General features: G+C 36.9%; 2 protein-coding genes across 2 annotated transcripts; both read right to left on the minus strand.

The window, feature by feature from the left end:
• Positions 1 to 12,745: 12,745 nt before the first annotated feature.
• On the minus strand, positions 12,746 to 13,745 carry LOC121260852 (pentatricopeptide repeat-containing protein At3g61520, mitochondrial-like). The gene is made up of 4 exons (XM_041162941.1): positions 13,613 to 13,745; positions 13,195 to 13,444; positions 12,948 to 13,073; positions 12,746 to 12,827 (listed from the first exon to the last, which is right to left on the minus strand). The coding sequence occupies exons 1-4, from the start codon at positions 13,743 to 13,745 to the stop codon at positions 12,746 to 12,748; spliced, it is 591 nt and encodes a 196-aa protein (XP_041018875.1).
• A 5,307-nt stretch (positions 13,746 to 19,052) lies between these two features.
• LOC121256444 (pentatricopeptide repeat-containing protein At3g61520, mitochondrial-like) lies at positions 19,053 to 22,016 on the minus strand. Its single transcript, XM_041157246.1, has one exon. The coding sequence runs from the start codon at positions 21,784 to 21,786 to the stop codon at positions 19,486 to 19,488; it is 2,301 nt and encodes a 766-aa protein (XP_041013180.1). The 5' UTR covers positions 21,787 to 22,016; the 3' UTR covers positions 19,053 to 19,485.
• Between the last annotated feature and the right edge of the window lie 489 nt (positions 22,017 to 22,505).

Consider the following 22,505-nt stretch of genomic DNA (forward strand, 5'->3'; position numbering starts at 1 on the left):
CTCCAAGGGTTCATTGGGTTCAGCCTGTCAAAGGGCTTACTCGTCGCAGACCTCTTCATCCCATTCAGCCATGGCCGATGGTGAACCTGCCATGAGTGTCTCTCTAGCTTTTTCCACAGCCACGACTACTTTGACTTCGTGCCTCAACTTTCGAGCATAACACTCCTGAGATAGGACCTGCTCGCCACTGGCTTCGCCCACCCCTAAGTTGGTTGGAAACTTCATCTTGAGATGGCAGGTAGACATCACCGCCCTCAAGTTATTCAAGGAGGGGCGTCCAAGTATTGCATTGTATGAGGATGGGGCTTTGAAGACCAGGAAATCAGTCATGGTTGCTACAGTCCTGGGTGCCTTCCCCGCCAGGACGGACAAGGTGATGGCTCCCATCGGTTGAATAATGTCGCCTATGAAATCTTTGAGGGCATAAGGGCCGGATGCAGTTGGTTTGGACTGATCCCCATCCTGACAAAGGCTTCCCAGAACAAGATATCCACCGAACTGCCATTGTCGATCAGGATCCTTCGAGTCGTAAAGTTTGCAACTTGCATCGTCATTACCAACGCATGATCATGCGGGTGGAGGAGACCCTATTCATCATTTTCACCAAAGGTTATCGTGGTGCTCCCTGGATGCCGCAATTCCTTGACATCGATTCTCCTAGTGGTGAACACCTTTTCATAGCGTGCCCTCTGAGCGTCTAAGTGACCCCTCCTCCTGCATATCCTCTAGTAATTGTGCGAATTTCTCCGATGGGTCTGTCTTTCACCGAAGGGCTCCTTCGAGTCTTGCTCCTTGCACTCGCACCCCGCCGAGAGCCTTAACGACCACCTCTGCAACTGTCTTCCCTGTCCTCTGACTAGCGCCTCCCGTTCCGCTGATCTTCCTCTCTTTTTCTTTTTAAGGCATAACAATCTCTGGTGCTATGCCCATTGGTCATGAGGTACTCGCAATAACAGTGGAGTTCTTTATCTCGGGGTGGCTCTCTTCGTGGGCTCGGTCGCTGATCTCCTTCTACTGCCAAACTCACGTGAGCATGTAGCATCCTGCTTGGCCAGGTTGGTGCTTCTCCCCTCTTCTTCACAATGGTTTTCCTCCCTTCACGTAGTTTGGGATTGTGTCACTACCGGCATGTGACGTACACGCTTTTATGGAAAAAAATTCTACAAACAATACCACTATTGATGTCGTGTTTCAAAGCCCGAGCAGCTCCACAGCAACCGAACTCACTCGATACCCGCAACTGAGAGGGAGAAGAGGCTCCGATGACGTCTGGGGTCACTCCGATGCCAAAGTCAATGAAAAATCCTCGTGTGATGGGAAAAAGCTTAAAGAACTAGAGAAAATGGTAAGGGGTTAAGAGAGCCTTTCCGTAGGAGGGATGTCTGTTATTTATACCGGATTCAGACTTTATTGCCAAGGGAGGTCGTGGTGTGTCAGGTCGTACTTGACCTGCTACCACTCCTCCCCCTGCTGTGACAGTGTGTCAGTCTGTGGTTCAGGCTGTAGAGGGAGGTCGTGGCGTGTCAGGTCGTGCTCAGTCAAACCCGCTACCACCATCCTGCCAAGACAGGGTATCAGGTCATGGTCGAGCCGTCCTGTGTACTCTGGCAGTGCACCCTTTGCGTGCTGAGTCTCCTGGCACGTGCATTGAATGCAATGTGCCTTAGGTGTGATGTGCACGTCTAGCCGTTTGCATACAATTGGGTAGTCCACACGGTACCTTATGGCAGGGCCCAATAGGTCAAAGAGTCCCAAGACGGGACTTTTGGAGTATCCGTGCTCGGTGCCAAAGCCTTCCTGGATAGGTTTACAATTGTGGGATTGGTACGTAGTCTTCCGGTCTGGGCTTCTAGCCCACGTCAGGGTTTCATTCGAGGGCCTGGGGTTTCTGTAACTTGATCTCTTTGGGCCTGGGTCCTTCTAAGACGGGCCCCCCTCACAACTCCATTAGAAAAAAAATATATGTTTCTCACATGTTGAAAGAAGTAACCATGTAGATTTACTTCTAACCAAACTAGATAACACAATACCGTTAAATTGTCATATTGCCTCACTTGAGTACGTGGAAAAACAATATATTTTTTTAAGATTAACATGATATTATTAAGAATAAGTATGTGCTTTTTATATGCTTAAATATTTAGATTTGAATCTCCTAGAGTTTTGATTACAGAGGGATAGATACTTAAAGTGAGTTATATAGTATTTATTGGACATTTAATAGTGCACATGAACGGAATTATATATACATTATTTATTGCTCATTTAATAATTTTGAAAATTTTTATATAAACACCAATAAATATGATAGTACCCAATCCATATTTTACTCTCTCCATTTGAGACCGTTAAGTTTGGACAAACATTTTAGAGGATCTTTTTCCATTATATGATAATCTCTTTTTCAAGATCATATAAAAACTATACTGAATCTAAATCCAAAGAAGTAACTCTGTAATAAACATGATCCAAGCCACTCTAGAAAAGAGAAAAATTCTTATAAGATTATGCTTTAGATATTTTTCATAGATCATGACCAATTTGAAGTTTTTGTGGATAATAAAGCTCATTTGTATCTCATCTCTTATAAAACTTCTCATAATTTTCTTATCAAACATCATCTAAGAATATGCTTGGGTGTCAAACCCATTTAAGCTTTTGTCAAACAAATCATTAATGGGATTCACTACTTTGTCAAATTCCTTTAAATAGTTAAACATATCTCAACCTATTTTATAATTCAAACACATCTCAATAGGACCAACAAAATACTTTTATTCATAGATCAATTCAGATCATCTGAGATCACTTCAGCACCCAAACGTAGCCTCAAACATAAACACTTTTTAATTTCAAATTTTTAACTTTTTCATCTCACCATTATATAATTATTAAAAAAATTTCAAACTTCTAAACAAAACACAAAAAAAAAAAAAAAAAAAAATGAGAAATGATTTATACAAGATCCAAATATACAAGTCTCACTTGCCCATTTTTAAAAAAGTAGACAACCATAAAAGTGCTAAAAAATATTATGTTTTAGTAGGATCTACATTTTTACAAAAAGCTTATGCGAACCTTGTCTATTTAAGATTTTTACCTACCACTGCTTAAAAACATTATAATTTTCTTAAATTTTAAAAAAATAATATTCAAACAATATTTTAAATTTATAATACTTTTATTCAACTTTTCTTTTTCCTCTCATTTCTTAAAACCATCTTAAATCAAACCATCTCATCATTATTTACAAAATTATCATCTCATCTCATCACACAAACATGCTTTTAAGAGTTGTTGTCTTGTTTGGATGTTGAGATTACATGAGATAAAAAAATCTATGAATAGTAGTAAAATGTTTTTAGTTAATATATTTTATGGGATTTTGAAAAATGAGAGGGAAGTTGAATAAAAATATTATGAAGTTATAATATCGTTATAATACAATTTTTCAATATAATTTTTGTTTAGGGATTTAAAAATTTGATTTCTTTTCAAGTTTTATTTAAAAGTTTGAGAAAGTTATAAAGAGTAAATGAAAAAATCGAAAATTTAAAATTGAAAGCTATTTATATAAGTGATGCTTGGATTTTGAGATGAAAGGATCTCTTCTCAACATGCAAACGAGGCCTAAGACTTGCAAAAAGATCTATGTCTCCATTAAGGTCTTGTTTGGTTACACAGATGAGACAAGATGAGAAATATGTAAATAATAGTGAGATGATTTGTAAATAGTAATGAAATAGTTTGAATTAAGAATTTTACAGAGTTCAGGGAAAGGAGAAAGAAAAAGTTGAATAAACAAATTATAAAGTTAAAAAATGATTAGAATATAATTTTATTTTGGAATACGAAAAATTTGAATTATTTTTTGTGCTTTGTTTAAAAGTTTGAAAATGTTATAATGATTAGATAATGATTTGATGAACAAGTTGAAATGTTGAAAAACTGAAATTAAAAAGTATTTATATTTAAATGATATTTAAATATTAAAATGAAATGAGATAAGATAAGATATGCTGAAATAGTTTCAACGGTTCTTCAAAATAAACAGGTGTAAGATACTATGGGTGTAACTGGTCTGATTTGGTCTGGTTTTGGATAAATTTTGAGACCGAACCTAGTATACACCTGTTTGTTTTTTCAAGAACCGATATCGCATCGATTACCCTCCTAAACCAGTACATCCGGTATTACCAGTTTTGGTTTGATTTAGTCACGATTTTTCAGTTTTTATATAGGATAATGATAGGCATACTACCTCTTACCACCCCTTTACTACTTCCATTATTTTTTTTTATTTTTTATTTTTTTAATTTTTATTTAATGGTTAAGGAAATGACTATTAGTGAAGTTGTATATTTCTTTAATTTTTTCTTAATGATTAAGGATGTTAAAAAATAAAATTAAAAATTAAAAAGTTCAAATACACTATAGAGTAGTAATCATATCATTATCCTTTAATATATATTAAATATCTAATCTCTTATACAGTAATACACTAATACTATTAGTATATAATATTACAATTAGTATAGTACTATTACTATATGTTAGTGATAATATAGTAATTAATATAATAATGTAGATTAGTATTATTAATATATTTATCAAAATGAATATGTTGAGAATTTATTAAGTCATAAAATGTAATTAATATATATTTTATATTTAAGACATATGATCAAATAAATGTTCATGTTTAAGATTAAAATTTTATGTTATAAATTATAATATAACATTACTTCGTATATAATTATTATTTATAAAAACTATATATTATATATAATATTAAAAATTAATTAAAAATATTTAAATATGCAACTTGTCTGATCCTGTCCTAGAAAACTTAAAATCCAGACCGGATTGATTATGACTGATTTTTAAAATGGAGGAACCGGTCCAAAATAGGACCGAACCAATGGGTCCGGCCGGTTTTCTAAATCTCCAATTCATTTTTTCAGCCCTATAAGATAGCGAATGAATTCAGTTAGTTGAATTCATCTAAGGGAGTATGTCCAAGGTGCTACTCACTTTTCCAACATTTAATTTTTAAGTAGGCCTAAACCTAGCAAGACTAGTTGTTATGAAAAAAACTAAACATTCATAGATACAAACGCAATCTCTTTTAGAAAATTTTTATGTATTTATATAAAATAAATTATTTTATAAAAATACCTTTCAATGAAAACATAATTATATAAAAACTTAGGTCTCATTTGTTTTCACAGATAAGATGAGATGAGATGAAAACAAAACATCCCGCTGGAAGCCTTCCAAACCCCCTATTTATCTAATTGCTTTTCCCGCATGTGCCCCTACAGTGGTAAGGCCAAGCCTGTTTTACTTGTCTGACCCCCCTGATAGCTCCATGCCTCTTAACCCCCCCTGACCCATCTTGTCCCCCTCTTGTCCCTTAACTTTCAATCCAGGTGGGCTAGGCTTGGCCTTTGGGCCATAGTGTTTTACCCCCCACACAGTTCCCCGTGATTTTTAAGGGCAATTCGTCCAACAAAACTCTTGAGAATCTTCAAGGTAAAATATGCAATCGAACTGGTCTGCCCGAGTACGTAAGGAAATAAATTCTTGGGGCTAGTCCTTACTCGTTTCTCATGCTAAGCAGTAAATATTTTTTAGCTTGGATTTAGACGAGAGATGAGCTCAACCGCGTAGAGTGCAAGCACAAGGCTCAACTAAACCGGGAGATAGGCTCGGTTGCGTAACATGCGAGCGCGTAGTTTTGCTACAGCAGGAGGCTGGCTCAACCGCGTATGGTGCGAGTGCGAGTGCAGAGCTCATATGAGGTGGGAGGCTGGCTTGACCACATATGGGGCGAATGCGGAGTTTAGATGTTTGTTGTTATTTGTAAAGTGTATGTTCGTTTGATGTCTTTGTCTTGTAGTTAGTGTTGGAGTTTGTGTGAAGTAATCCACGCAAATTGGTCAGAGGGCCGGTCGACCTTAGGTAGTTGCCAAGCCCGTCGGCTCATTCCTGAAGGTAACCCGCACAAGGAGGTTGTGGAGCTCGGAAGCCTGTTAACTCCGTAGGCTCGTTCCCGAAGGTAACTCACAGACAGCGGTTATGGCTCGAGCTTGACACTCGGCGCAAGTCTAGGGACTCGAACTGTCTTGGACGGGGGGTCGGCGTCAGGTCTAGGGACTTGGTCTTACCCCTCAACTAGTCTAGCTACCCGACTTCTTTGTTGGACAGGGGGTCAATGTCAAGTCTAGGGACTTGGCCTAACCCCGCAGCGAGTCTGGAAACTCGACTTTTTTGAAAGTCTAGGGACTCTGCTTTGAAGAATGGGGGGTCGGTGTCAAGTTTAGAGACTTGGCCTTACCCCTCAACGAGTTTAGGGACCCAACTTCTTTGTGAGTCTAGGGACTTGGCTTTGCTGACGGAAGTGCTCGTGAGCCGAATTGCTCTGTCGGAGCGCAGGGCATTGTGGCCGGCATTCCGGGCTACAGAAAGTAGTGTTGTTAGTAGAAATGAATTCACATAAATTTTGATAGCGACAAACCAAAGAGTTTTAGCCGCTGTAGTCGATCTTTTTGCTTGACTAAAAAAATTGTCTGTTGTTGGTTGTGATTCTCGCATAGGTTAGCCCCGAGCAATGAGTCATGTGCCTAGTAGATAAATCTCGAGGTTGCTGACTCTCATGCAGATGGATTTCGAGCTGCGTTTCCTGAACCGTGGAGGTGAATCTCGAGTAGAGGAGTACTGTGCATGGTATTGTGCACTTAAGTGCACAGTGCCATGCCTAATATATGTACACCTGGGTCTGTCCTGAGGAGAGTGGAGAGTTTGAGCAGATGAGGGTTTGTCCCAAGGAGGGTTCCCAAACAGTTGACTCCTGAGATCGTGACTCCTGAGGAGACAATTTCCTAGCTGGTTACTCCCGGGTAGGTGTTTCCCGAGCTGAGTAAATCCTAGGCAGAGGAGTCCCAAGTTGGTGGGCTATGGAGATTCCGAGCTACTGGGCTGAGGAGGTGCCGAACTGGTGACTTCCAAGCAGCAGGCTCCTGAGCTGGTGGGGTTGGCTTCGAGCTGGTGATCGTTGGGCAAATTGCCCCCAAGCTAGTGACTTTCGAGCAATAGGTTCCTAAGCTGGTGAGGTTGGTTTCTTACAACAGACTACCAAGCATCAATTTCCCGAGCTGGTGGGGTTGGCAGGCAGGTTCACCTTGAGCAAGTGACTTCCGAGAAGCAGGTTCCTGAGCTGGTGAGGTTGCTTCCGAGCAAGTCACTCCTTAGTAGAGGAGACTCCCCTCCCAGGTGAGCCTTGCCCGTCGTGGTGGACGCAACTGTGCATAGCAGAGGATGCTCTGGTCGAGATGGTGACGAGATGGAAGACCGCGTTGTTCATCTCACGGAAGAGGAAGGCATGCTCGTTGCAGGGTGGCTGAGGAGCTTACCAAGTGGGCGAGCGATCGCCGGTTCCTCGGGTTCTCGTTACGTGGGCTCGTCGGGTTCCCACTATGTGCACCATGTGCACTGCTGAGAGACACTTTGAGTCTCGGTGGCACACGAGTGACAGATGGTCACCCCGAGAAACTACCGGCGGTCGAGGGTGGACCCATCAGGTTGCCATGCATGCACAACGTGCACCAGTCGTGCCATGCACGACCTTTACATGGGCAGCAAGTGCACAGTGCCATTTGTGACACTTGTGCATGCATACTACTGTGCACTTAAGTGCACAGTAATTGCCTACAAGTGCATGCACCCTGAGCATAGACTACACTCTCTCGGGTTGGGGAGACAAGCGGCCCAGGCATTTAAATTGTAAGTGCCATGTGCATGCCCAAACAGGCGAGCCCCAGTTTTGCCATGGCACCCTTAATAAATATAAAAGCTAAGTAGCTAGGTGTATTTATTTAGAGTAAGTTTCGCTTGTATATTCAAAGATTATTTAATGCATCCGAAAATCGTTCTTCTTCAACATCTGATTTAGAAAGTGATCAGATCCCACAGATGGCGCCACTGTTGATTTTATAAAAATCGCACAAAAGGCCAGAAGGGGAGAAAGAGTCATTCTCGGCCCACTAGGGCGACTTGGGCCTCGTTCGGTGTTGTTTAGAGCTCTCGGCATTGTTCTGGTATAGTTGTATGGTGGTGATGCATACGTCTTTGGAGGTAAATGAAAAACATAAGTGTAGAGAAATAAAAGAGATAAACACCTTGATTTACGTAGTTCGGTATAGTGCTAACGTCCATGGGCGTTTGAGGAGGAGAAATCTATTATAATATTTTTGTTTACAGTCTCTCATGGTCTCTCATTCTTTACTGTACAATGATAGCTTCGAATACATTTACTGGAGAAAATCCCATCGCTAGAGCTCCCTATTTTGAGTTTGAAGGAGAAGTCGAAGAGGAAGGAAATTGAAGAAGAAGAAGAAGAACCATCCATCCCGCTGGAAGCCGTCCAAACTCCCTATTTATCTGATTGATTTTTCCGCATGCGCCCCTGCAATGGTAAGGCAAAGCCTGTTTTGGGTGCCTGACCCCCCCCAACAGCCCCATGCCTCTTGACCCCCCTAACAACCCCACAGGCCCTGACCCCCCTGACAGCGCCACACCCCCATGACTCCTGACTCTTCTTGTCCGCCTTTTGTCCCCTAGCTTCTAATCCAGGTGGGTCTGGCTTGGCCTTTGGGCTCTAGTGTTTTACCCCCTCATAAATTGTAATGATGAGATGAGATGATTTTTCTATTCAAACTAGCTCTAAAACTTTTGTATTGATCATTACTTATGTATTTTTTTTCACTTTTTTTATTTCATAGATAATGAAGTATTTTTTAAATGAGTTAGTGATTTTTTTAAAAATAAAAAATATTTCAAAAAGAAAATTAAAAAAAATGTAATTTACATTGTCTATAGTAACGGTACAATGCAAAAATCACATTTCTCGGGGGCCTAACATTGTCCTCTTAATAAACTTTTCGAGGATGATTCTGCCCACAAATTAAAGGGAATCTGAAAGAAAGACAGATGCTAAACCATTAAGAATATTGTTACATCAAGTTGACGATGAAATAGTAAAAAGAGGATTATTTTTGTAGCGATGATGTATTTATAGTCATATATGTCTACTGCTAATGTATCAAAACTACAAGTGTAAATTAATGAGTCGTATCGATAAAATTGTAGTTCTCCTTAATATTTCATGGTTAGATTTTCATTGGAAATCGATGTTACTGTATTTTAAGAATAGATTGTCAAGAAATTTAGTATATGTTTAAATTTAGAGACAATAGAATCTACTGTGAAAAGAGTGTCTATCACAACATGTCTCAATTCCAAAAGGGGAAAGAAAACATAGCCGCAAAGTTTAAGACGAATCTGCATATTACTTAATCAACTAAGTTGGTTGATTAAGTAACATTGATCGAATCAATGTTGGTTGGTTACACAACCACTCTTTCATGTGGTGGATATAGATCGAATCAATCATTTTGATCTGAAATGACACCCGTTTTCAAGAAAATGCAGTGATGGATCTATGAATATACCTACTTCCTTCACTATTCTTAGAAATGGGTAAAATTGAGAGGGTGTGATCCAGGAAAAAAAAAAAAAAAAACCCAAAAGTGATGGATCTAAAGTTGCGTTTGAATGCTGAGATGATTTTAGATGATTTGAATTGATCTGTTAATAGTAGTATTTTGTGGATCTCATTGAGATGTCTTTAAATGTAAATAAATTGAGATATGTGTTTGAATATATAAACTAGGTTGACATGAGTTTAATTTTTTTATGAGAAGTTAAAAAATTAGCGTGTCCCATCAATGATTGATTTGATATGAATTGAGTTGATTTCAACAATTAAACACACCTATTAAGGACCAATATATTAAATTTTCTAAGTATTATTTGAATATATACATGAGGGAAAAGAAACATGTTTTTTAATATGATTAATAGTGTTAGATTAACATGAGCGAGAATAATTTTCAGATATTGAAAGGAAACATGTCTCTCTGTCTCTCTCTCGCATGTTTATAAGACAAGTGACACTTTAACATGATACTGATTTAGAAAAACTTGCTTCGACCAAATTTGAAAAAAAAGAAAACTTTATATAATGGAAATGTTGCCGATATCTCCTTTCAATCAACCGTAATCTTGATCTAAAACACAATTTAAAAAAAAAAAAAAAGGGTTAAAATAGCCCATATTTGGAACATAATGATAGGAAAAAAAATTAATAAGTTTATAAATAGGGTTGGATGAAAGAATTCAAGTAACTAATTAAGCATGAATGCCAACAATATCCTATCCAATATCCTATCCACCAAATAATAATAGCAGTTGGCAGATTTTCTTTTGTGTCAAAATCAAGATGTGGTATCTCATCTTTTTTTCTTTTTTGGATAAAATGTGGCATCTCATCTAAAACGCCTTATTCTGTTTCCACCTTCACATTATATTAAAAAACAATCAAACAGCCTGGTTTGGTTGTATAATTTAAACTATCTTATCTCATCTCATATAATTATTATAACTTTCTCAAATTCTCACATAAAATATAATAAATAATTCAATATTTTCAAATAAAATGTTAAATTATATTTTAACAATATTTTATTTGACTTTCAACTTTTATCTCATCTCATCTGTGTAACCAAACGAGGTTGTATTTTTTAATGTTTTCCCTTTTGGTGTTACCATTTAGTAATTGCAGTCATTTTGTAGACTCGTGAGACATCTGGCAAATTGTATTTTAAATCTATCTCTTATATAAGAGAAATGATATTTGTTGGTATGCAAATCTTGCAAGACTTAGATACTTAACTAGGACTGTATCCAACATTACTATTCATTTGAAAATCTAGTTTTATTTTTAAACTAATCATATAAAAAATTTGCTACTTTCCATGAATATAGCTAGAAAATACGCATGAGTAGGATGCAATAATCGAGTGGTTGCTTTGTGTTCCTTGAATAATTATATCAAGGATTTGTTGTAGCCACAAACATCAAAGGCCTAGCTTACCATCTTAAGATAAACTAATTATTCATCATATTTTAACGCTTCCCATTACGATGATTAAAGGAAATCAGTATTTTTTTTATTACAAAAATTATTAGCATGGGATTTAATAACAAAATTAACAGATAAAAGTTTTCTTTAGAGAATATATTGTCTTAAAGTGAAATAATTAACAGATCTATTAATCATTAGCTTATTTTAAGGAGTCAATTTCTTCTAATCTTTTTTTAGAAAAGAATATAATATAATATGTACTTTGCACTTTGCACACTTAGGTTATCAAAATTTCACAATTTACAGCCTAAATTATTAATATTGGCTTATTGCACAATATGTTAAGTTTTAATAGTTTGGGATAAAGAATGCAAAACAATTGATAATTTGAGAGTGTAAAGTATACTTAACTTTTGTTGTTTTTTTCTCCATCTTTTGTTATATTAGAAAGAACATGAGTCCATTTGAAGGTTCACTACTAGTTTTGGAACCCTTAGATCACACCATATCTATAATTATATTTTTTTTATTGGCACCGGTTGCGACTAATCCGAGAGTGCACAGGTTCTACAAATACATCTATTCTCTTTCTCGACTTTTTCTCAAACACATTAATAGAAAAGGGAGAAATGCTTCCAATTTACACATATGTTCGGATGAAAATGACAAAATTATACTCATCATCCTCACATCACACACTACACATAATTTTTTAGTTTTTATTTTTTTTCTCTTACTAAATGTGTGGTATATAGATGATGAATATAAGAAGAACTTAATCAGCTTAGAAAGAATAAAACAAGAAAAAAAAGTGTGATGTGTAGTGTGTGTAAATGATGATTAACAAATCTCTTAAAAATAATACCTTAAAATGATCAGAAAGAGATATTAAGACATTCCAAAAAGACTGTTAAAAGGATTAGAAAGACATTTCAGTTTGAAAATATAGAATTACTTAAGCATCTCTTTCACTAACATACAAAATAACATAAAAATAAAAAAAGTCGAGAAAAAAATATGCAAATGTGGTTTTCCAATGAAACCTTCAAACCGACTTGTTACAAGCATAACATCAAGAAATGGAGGGAGTAGCAAAATAATAATTTTTTTTTAATTAGCACCAGGTATCCAAGAACACAGTCTTGATTAATCTCGAGGATGCACAGACTCTCGACAAAGAGTTTTTCACAAGTGCACCGCAGTTAATTCAAAGAGAAATTCCCCAAGTACGATGGCCCCTAGAAATGTACACAAGATGATTCGAACCTTAGACCTAGAGGGAGTATACCACCAAGACCAAAAATTTTACCACTTGAGCCAACAACTAGTTGAAGGAGCAAACTAAAATGAAAAAAATATAGAAGAATAAAGAGGAATTTGGCTCTTTACGGTATGCCAACAACTAGTAATTAATCTTGTTGTCAACATGTGCCAAATATATAAACTACCAATGATTTGGACCTTTCTTCCCCTACCACCCAAGGTGAAAAAAAAAAAAAAACAAAACAAAAAAAAGAGGAGGAAAAATGGGACGGTGATATCGATTTTAGCATAACAAAGATGAAAATTGAAATGCGAGAAGTTCTGGATGCATGACGTTGGCTTGGTCTGCTTTGGAGTAAACAGAACGAAAATAATAGTAGTGCAGAAAATCAACTTCAAAACATAGTCTAGCGAAACTAAGGTTCTTCAACCAGTCTTTCTGCGTGATGCCCAATAGAAGTTCCAACCAGAACACATTTTGGCCAGAACGTTGGACTACATCGTGTTTTCTTTCGAGTATGGCAACAGATGCATTCCAAACTTTGAATAATCCCATCCTCCAGATTCTACAGCCATCCTATGCAGTAGAAACAGAAACTTCGTATCCTTGAACAAATTTTTTCAACTTTCCCATTTCACCTACTGCAGGAAGCCATTCGGTAAGTACCTCCATGGTTATGTAATCAGGATTACATGCCTGTTCAGCCATTCTGTCCATGAGGTCAAATGGGAAATCAAGGTGTTATATGTGATACTATCAGGCTTAACTCCAGCTTGCTCCATTTCTTTGAGCATCTCGTAAGCTTTATCCAACTTGTTCTTCCTGCAGAACACAATGTCAAGGCAGAATCCAGCTTCTTTCAATATTGATACGACAGAGCTGGCAATCCATCCAGCTTCCAGCTTGGTAAAAAATTGCATCTGGGGAGCATCCATCCTTGGACATTCGATTGAAAAGTTCCATTGCTTTATCAATATTGTTAACATCACAAAAAGCATTAATCATGGTTGTAAACGTCACAGCATTGCCTTTCAGACCTTCACTTCGCATTTCATTGAAGAACTGAACTGCACTATTGATCTTCCCGTGTCTGCACAAACCATCAACCAAAGGATCAAGGGTGATTACATTAGGAAATACTCTTTCCTTGTTCATCTGATCAAAGACCTCTTGTGCCCTCTCAATTTCACCAGCTTTGCAGAACCCAGCAATCACGCAATTATAGGTAACAGTATTTGGTGCACATTTATTTTTAGATCTCATCTGACCCATCAAAGTCAACCCTTCTTCTTGCCTTCCAACTTAACAAAGTCCATCAATCAAAGTAGTATACGTGATTACAACAGGTTCAACACACAAACCATCACTCACTCCTTTCATTTTCTCAAAAAACCCCAATGCCTCATCGGCCCTCCGAGACTTGCACATATGATTAACAAGGATCCCAAAAGTTACCACATTTGGTTGAATATCCATCTCTTTCATCTCTGTCATGAGCGTATTCATCCTTTCAAATCCCCATCCCTTCCCAACCCCGTCTAAAGTGCATTACAAGAAGCGGCTTCCAGAGTACCACCAGCCTTCATCACATCATGTAAAACATCCCAAGCACGACCTATCTTTCAATTCCTGCACAACTTGGTAATCAATTGCGCAAGTTTAAAGGTAATATTAAACACGACCTATCTTTTCTCATTGATGTAATATTTTTAAGTTTTGATTGATATGTAGTTATTTTTTTACATTCTCATCAAGTACTGGTTGCAAGAAAGGAATGCAAAAAACATCCATATATTTCTTCTACGTCCACTTCTAAGTATTTATTGCTTAAGTACTTGAGGACTTAAGAATCAGATCCCCCAGCATGTTCTGGGGAAAACACTTGCAGTTTCAAACACTTCGATATAGCTAAAGATCCCTTGGACCATTACCTTCTTGGTACATATATATATGGACAGGTGAATGCCCTTTTCATCTTTTGTATCATCATTTTTTGGAGTTTCAAGATTCCATTCCTCCTCCTTTTGGAGTTCTTTAGAAGCTATTTCTAGTATATTAATATACATTTCACTAGCTAGTAGTAATACTGTAGCATTGCTAAAATGAAGGTTCCATACATTGAAATGAGTTCATCTTCTACAGTACATATATGTAATCCGACCACTTTGACTCGTGGGAAAAGGCCATAAATGTTGTAGTAGCGTACATCTACCTTTTTTCCTACTAACTTTTGTTTGTTGTTTAGTTTGTGGATAATTTAGGCATTGCATCATTATTAGCTTAGTTTATTTGTAATATATTGTTCACATTCTTTATGTGTTTTAGGGTATGAGGCTGTGATATTATTTTACTAGTATTTTTGTATTTTGTAAAAGACTATTTCCTACGATCCAAAATCATTGAAAATCACTTTTTGGTAATGCTTATTTGCATCAATAAAAATAGTCGAGAATAATGATTTGCGACCATAAATAAACTTTGCTTGCAAATCATTATTTTTGGCGATGGTATCACTGAAATGAGTTAATCTTCTACACTGAATTGCACCTAAAAGAATCCATGACCCAAAAAATGAAAAAGAATCTTTGAGGTGCATGATTTTAACATTATATGGTGGAGGAATCATTTGATCAAACTTTATACGCATGATTAATGTGTAATGCATAAGCTTTGCAAGCTATATATATGGAGGTGATCAACCACTCACTAATTTTTGCCATTTCATTTGTCATAATCTGTAAAGAATGGGAGTGTTCAAGAACTGCATGGGATAAGCTGTCAAGTAGTATTGTGTACGTTTACAGACAAAAGAAACAATCCTTATTTCACTTCATAGTCATGTGCCTTTCAGAATCTATGCTTGATTGATTCTAGTTATTGTTGATAGAAACCATTATTGTAGATACCATGGTGTAGGAATAATTTACATACCAATCACATGATTCCATGACAGTAGTCAACATAAAAGGAGAAACATTGCTATCGCTAAATCTATGTGCCGAGAAACATAATGCATAAAACAAAACAGGAGATCCCATTTGTCCATTTGTTGGGAAAGGGATTAAGCCTTACATATGAAATCATCGTCCAAATTAGATGCATTTTTGTTATGTCTATTTTGCTATGTCTTCCAATGTGACACCTTGCTCTCTACAGTTAAGAAAGACGTCATTTAAAAAAAAAAAAACAATCCCAAGAGCCGGAGTGCTATTACTGACGTTGACTTGAAAAAATATTTTCTTTTATTCTGAAGGAAGCGCCAAGTACAAAAATTCATTATAATAAATTCAGTCATTTTGAATTAAAATACTAAAATCATAAATTCGAGTGTGCGGAAACATTTATTAAAATTTCTCAAGATCTGTACTATATAACTTAAAATCTCTGTACATGATCTAGGTCACTGTCATGCCTCTCTGGATAAATTTCAGTCCTGCAGCCCTACCTTCATAAATATTTTGACTTGGGATGGTTTAAAAATATAAAAACAAACTAAAATGAGTCGATGGCTCATTAAGGAACATATCATAATATAAACATACTTAAAATAAGATTTTCATAAAATATTTCATGTTGAGCCTAAAATCATGACTGATCATACTGATACTTATGCTATGCATGATTGATTTATCTGAATTAATTAACTGATCTTATTTATCTGACTGATATGACTATCCAACACACTTAACCTTGTATGCAAGTTTGTAGACATGCCCCACTTTTGCAGCCCCATGGAGAGCTCCTGATAGTATTCTGGCATACTATGGTGGACCATGCTTGAGTCTGTAGCTTGCACATCCATCCCGAAACTGCATTGGTACTATGCATTTGAATGGTCATCTGATTAACTATTCTGAGTTTATCTTACACTTGATCTTATGAAAGCTTACGTGTTTTATACAATGTGAGATGAATAATACATACATAATAATAATGTGCGGAACGAAAATGATGAATGACGTACTTTCAAATATCATGACATGTGTTGTATATAAACAATGGCTTCGAAAGAATTGACTTTAATAATAATATATATAACTAGCTAATATATGATAATCTTAATTTATGATCAAGTTACTTATCTTGTAATGTTGTTTCCTAAATCTTTCGACACAAAATGATCACGGTGCTAGATTGGGTATCTTGGGTTCGACCGCTGCACTTATGGAGATTTATGGTTTTTTCTAAATAAAACATGAAAGTGAGATATTTATAGAGATATTTGGAAGATGGTGCCGACGAGTTTGAGTTTGAGTTTAACTTGGTAGCAATCATTCAAGACAAGATTTTGAATTTGAAAACGTGATCTAATAGTTTATTCAATGTAGGATTGACAGTGATTGAGACTGCGTATAAGACTTCAATCAATGATGATTTTAAATTGAAATAAATTTCTAATGATTGATCTTTAAATTTAAAAGGAGTCTAACTCGTTCAATAAATAATAAATATGATTTAACCTAGTTATTGAGCCTAATTAAAACTCCTAATTAACATCAATAATTTATCACTCATGGGCTTATCTAATATGGCCCATTAAATATAATTTAAGCTCAATAAAAATTATCAATATTTTGATCCTAGATTTAGTGTGCTGGATCGTTACATCCAAGTTCCAACCGATGTTTGATTGTGTTGCAAATGATGAGATGGAGATGGCACGATGGAAATAACGTGACAAGGGAGGAAGACATTTTTTTAAACAAAAATTTTATTTGTAATCATTTTTCCATAGTCATTCTGCACTCTGCTAATATGATTGATTGTATCACTTTTTTAAATATACAATAACTGTTTTAGCCAATCACATCAATAGAGTGCGCAAAGTGTATGCAAAAGTATCAATCACATTAGTAAAGTGTGTAAAGAATACACAAAAGTGATTGCATGTAACAATTCTCTTTTTTAAATTAGTTTTATTTACAAGTCCGTGTAAATAACATATACACTTTACATGAATTCTACAACTTATAGTTCAACTTATCAAATTGATCCTATAATTAATAGTCGTAAACACTTTTATAAACATTATCAATAGTGAAGTTGAAAACTAGACATTTTTAAAAGAAAAAACAATCATGATTAACATAGTCAAATTTAAATCACGGGAAGAAGCTACAACAATTTGAAAATTTAACAAGGAGAAAAAAAAAAAAAAAAAAAAAAAAAAAGAAAGAGACAAGAACAAGAAAGAAAATACTTCAATCACAAATAGATTATACAAAGGTATTAATCCTACAAACTAACATGATTTGATGTAGCTCATCTGATTATAAAATTAATTTTATTGTAGAGTAGATCTAACAGATCAGATGAAGTCACATCAATTTGTATAATTTTTTTTTTTTTTATGTAATTTCTTTATAGTTATAGCTTTCCTCGAACGAGAAATAAGACCCTTTCTAAGAACTTGGCTGCTTTCTCTCTCACGGCTGTGTCTAGATGGTACTCGGTGCCAGAGCTCTGCCTACGCGACCAGTGCTTCACTGTGCCCCTTGATTACTCCCTCGATCGTCACACTTCACCTAAGATCTGTGTCTTCGCTGACGAAATTGTTTCAGGTGTAAACACCTACCAAATTGTTGGATCAAATTTGCTAACTACTGCTTTGAATGTGAATTACTAGATTTAGATTTGTTTGGCACAAGGAGTCCTATGGATTGTGTGTGTGTGTTAAGTTGTCATTTTATAACGTCAGTGACTGTTTACCCTGCTCTAGTTTGAAACTGTGGATCTGCCTATCATGTCACCAGCAAGCAAATTGTTCTCGAAGATTATGATTCTACAAAATTGCCTTGTGGATGATTATTTGGAAGTTATTTTAAACTTCCACTTATGACTTTAATTGCATAAATATTTCTTTTTCTTCCTTGCTAATGCAGGTATGTGTTGCAGTTCGGAAAGAAGATCAGCCTCTCCCATACCTATTATATTTATAAGGCGGACCTGGATTTGGGTGTCCTCGACCGAGCAAGCTAGTGGATGGATACAAAGGTAGACTCCTTAAGCATCTATTTATTCTCTAACATACAAATTAGCTTAAAAATAAAATAGTCGAGAAAGAAAATATGCATAAGTGGTTTTCCCAATGAAACCTTTAAACCGACTTCTTACAAACATAGCATCAGTTGGTGGGAGCAAAATAAAATGAAATAAATAACAATAAAAAGGAAATTGGCTCTTTACGACATAACTAGTAAGTCTTGTTGTCAACATGTGCCAATACATTACTTATCAAAAAAAAAAAACATGTGCCAATACATTAAATTACCATTGACTTAGACCATTTTTCCCCTACCACCCTATGGGAGAGAAAAGAAAGAGATAAATCGGATGGTGATATCGGTTTTAGCATAACAAAGATGAAAATTGAAGTGGGGAAAGAATTTGTTCTTGAGGCATGACGTTGGCTTGATCTACTCTGGAGTAAACAGAGGAAAGAAACGAATACTAGTGAAGAAAATCAACTTCAAAACGTAGTCTAGAGTCGCGCAAACCACCAAAAGATGATGACTAAACTATGAGGTGAAATGGCCACCAACTCCAGCCCGTGGGAAGTACAGAAGTAGTTGTTATTCCGGGGCAAGGCAGAAAAATGAAGCTTCAATTTCTGAAATCACCGTGACCCAAAAGTTTGAGTGCATGGAAAGAGCTAGATTTAATTATTTATATCATATCCTTAATACTTCTTCTCCCGTGTGGGTTAGATTCTTCCAAAATAAGCGGATCCATCACATGGAATATTTAACTGAGAATCTAGTTCTGATATGATAAATCACCACTTATCTAAAAATCTTGATCTGATTGAAAAAAGTAGACTTATTTATTTATATGATTTCCTTGACACAACTATAACCACGCAATCAACCGTAAGTGTCGCAAAATTATCTTTGCTGTCTAGTCTGAAACTTGACGCATACAAATAACTCAATTGAATATAACGCATCAACGCGGATATGGAATACATCTACCTTTTTATCTGTTTTGTTCGAGATGGAAAGAATGGAACCCACCATGGACATGCATGGATACCGCAACACCGATGCGCTCGCACAAGCAAAGCCTTGAGAAACTGAGGTTCTTCAACCAGTCTTTCTGTGTGATGCCCAATAGAAGTTCCAACCAGAACACGTTTTGGCCAGAACATTGGACTACATCATATTTTCTTCCGCGTATGACAATAGATGCATTTCAAACTTTTGAGTAATCCCTTCGTCCAGATCCTACAGCCATCCTATGCAGTAGAAACAGAAACTTCGTATCCTTGAACAAATTTTTTCAACTTTCCCGTTTCACCTACTGCAGGAAGCCATTCGGTAAGTACCTCCATGGTTATGTAATCAGGATTACATGCCTGTTCAACCATTCTGTCCATGAGGTCAAATGCTTTCTCCAAGAAATTTTTATCTCGCAGACCTTTGAACATAGCATTGTATGTGGTAACATTAGGCCTTACCCCCTTAACTTTCATTTCATCCATCAGAGAAAGAGCAAGCTCTACATCATTCGTTTTGCAAAGAGAATCTATTAGAATATTGTATATTACATTGTTGGGAGGAACCTTTGACGAAGAGCTCATATCTCTGAAAATCTTCATTGCTTCTTCAATTTTTCCATATAAGCAGTATGCGTGTATCAGAGCTCCATAAGTGACAACTGTGGGCACAAGACCCTGCTTAATCATCTTTCTCAGAACTCTATGGGCGGTTGCGAAGTTTCCAGTTTTGCTCAAATAGGAAATCAAGGTGTTATATGTGACACTATCAGCCTGAACTCCAGCTTGCTCCATTTCTTTGAGCATATCATAAGCTTTATCCAATTTGTTCTTCCTACAGAACCCACCAATGAGAACATTGTAGCACACAATATCAAGGCAGAATCCAGCTTCTTTCAACATCGATACGACGGAGCTGGCATCATCCATCCTTCCAGCTTGGCTCAAACCAGATATTAATGTATAATAAACAATTGCATCTGGGGAGCATCCATCCTTCGACATTTGATTGAAAAGTTCCATTGCTTTATCAATATTGTTAACGTTACAAAAAGCATTAATCAAGGTTGTAAACGTCACAGCATTGCCTTTCAGACCTTCACTTCGCATTTCATCGAAGAACTGAACTGCACTATTGATCCTGCCATGTCTGCACATACCATCAACCAAAGTATTAAGCGTGATTACATTAGGAAATACTCTTTCCTTGTTCATCTGATCAAAGAGCTCTTGTGCCCTCTCAATTTCGCCAGCTTTGCAGAAACCATTAATCAAGCAATTATAGGTAACAGTATTTGGCATACATTTATTTTCAGATCTCATCAGATCCATCAAAGTCAACCCTTCCTCTTGCCTCCCAACTTTACAAAGTCCATCAATCAAAGTATTATATGTGATTACATCAGGTTCAACAGACAACCCATCACTCACTCCTTTCATTTTCTCAAAAACCTCCAGTGCCTCATCGACCCTCCGAGCCTTGCACATATGATTAATAAGGATCCCAAAAGTTACCACATCTGGCTGAATATCCATCACTTTCATCTTGGTCATGAGCGTATTCATCCTTTCAAAATCCCCATCCCTTCCCAACCCCGTCAAAAGTGCATTGCAAGAAGCGGCTTCCAGAGTACCATCAGCATTCATCACATGATGTAAAACATCCCAAGCACAACCTATCTTTTTATTCCTGCACAACTTGTTAATCAATTGCGTAAGTTTAAAGGTATCTGGAACCACACCGTGTTCACATAATTTTGACACCAACCCAACAATCTGCTCGTCACTAATACTTCTTCCAAACAACTCCCTTCCCGACAATGCAGCAAAAACAACACCACCTGTAATATCATTGGGCGGACAGTCCGCATCTGGTTGAAGCATTTCATCAAGCATGTTAAGCGCCTCGACGATGCGCCCTGATCTGAAAAGCACATCAACCACCATATTGTAAAAGTGCGTGTTTTTTAGAGACGGGTCTAGCTCGTCAACTACAGCCAGCGCCTCGTCCACCCTTTCGGCCCTTCCCAAGTAACGAACAAGAAGTGTTGCGCCATTAACTGTAAGCGGGATATTCCGCTCTTTGGACGTTCTATAAAGCTCTAACAGCTTGTTCTGCGGATCAGGTTCGCGGCTAGTGAGCTCGAAGATGGCCTGGAACGTGAAGGACAATGATGTTAACTCTTGTGAAGGCGAATTTGATCGGATGTAGTCGAAGAACTCGAGGGCTTGGGAAGAAGAGGCCAATCGACGAGTGATTTGGCGAAAAAAACCAGGAGAGGAGGGAGAAGAAGAGGAAAAGAGGAGCTGGTGAAGTTGGGTAGAGTTGGAGTGCCCATCTTCTAAGGCTTGGAAGAGTTGGACTGCTTCGTTTATCAATGAGTCCTCGTCTTGTGGTGGTGGTTGTGGTGGTGGAATGGGTTCGGTGGAGAGGTGGCGGTGGAGGGGATGGTAAGGGATTGCGGGTGTTTGGCGTTTGAGCAGACAGAGGCGGAGGAGGAAGGCTGTAGCTTGTTTGTTTGAAGAAAGTGGTACGCTCATTTTGTTCAAGCGAAGATGCTACGTCCCTCCACAGTTGCTCTCAAAGACAAAAATCTAGCAAATTGAGGCCCCTGATTCTGCCTGTTACTAGATATACAACAACAGAAGACTAGGTTTCGGCGTTCAAAGGAGCGTCGTGTCTCTCCCCCACCGAACTCGATGGGTTAGTCGTTTCTCTTCAGACGCGAGGATGGAGTTTGAACGTTTGGAAGTGAAATAAAAAGATGAGAAGAGATAGAAATAAAAATTAAATAAAACTTGAAATTGAGTAAAATATTATTAAAAAATTACTTTTTAATATTATACTTGTTTTAAGATTTTAAAAAATTGAATTATTTATTATATTTTGTATAAAATTTTAAAAAATCATAATGATAAAATTAGATGAGATGAAACACTTCTTATATCTAAACCGGATCTAACTCTTCCTCTTTCCAATAAATCCCAAAAGGTCAATATTTTTTTTCAAGCTATTTAGAGGGGACATTTAGACCCCTAGGCTTAGAGCCTGTCTAAGGGCAAGCCCATATCTGAAGCCGAGTCCATTCGCGAGCCTAGAAAGACTTGTGGATGGCTTGAAGCTAAGAGGCCTTATAAGTAAAGAACTCACAACCACAATTACAGGTGAGATAACCCTGAAGAGTGGGGGATGAGGTCTAAGGTAAAGTACGAATTGAGATAACTCCCACAAAATAGGAGATATCCTTTCCGTTTAATTG

Source organism: Juglans microcarpa x Juglans regia, chromosome 1D (assembly GCF_004785595.1).
Source record: "Juglans microcarpa x Juglans regia isolate MS1-56 chromosome 1D, Jm3101_v1.0, whole genome shotgun sequence".
Lineage (NCBI taxonomy): Eukaryota > Viridiplantae > Streptophyta > Magnoliopsida > Fagales > Juglandaceae > Juglans > Juglans microcarpa x Juglans regia.

What these genes read in the sequence shown, in the direction of transcription:
- LOC121260852 (XM_041162941.1), bottom strand. Translation starts at nt 13,745, where the DNA reads ATGACAGAGATGAAAGAGATGGATATTCAACCAAATGTGGTAACTTTT. An exon ending in AATGAAAGGAGTGAGTGATG is followed by an intron (nt 13,445 to 13,612) that starts GTTTGTGTGTTG and finishes GGTTCTGCAAAG; the next exon opens with CTGGTGAAATTGAGAGGGCA. An exon ending in ATGGAACTTTTCAATCGAAT is followed by an intron (nt 13,074 to 13,194) that starts GTCCAAGGATGG and finishes TGTGTTCTGCAG; the next exon opens with GAAGAACAAGTTGGATAAAG.
- LOC121256444 (XM_041157246.1), bottom strand. Translation starts at nt 21,786, where the DNA reads ATGAGCGTACCACTTTCTTCAAACAAACAAGCTACAGCCTTCCTCCTC.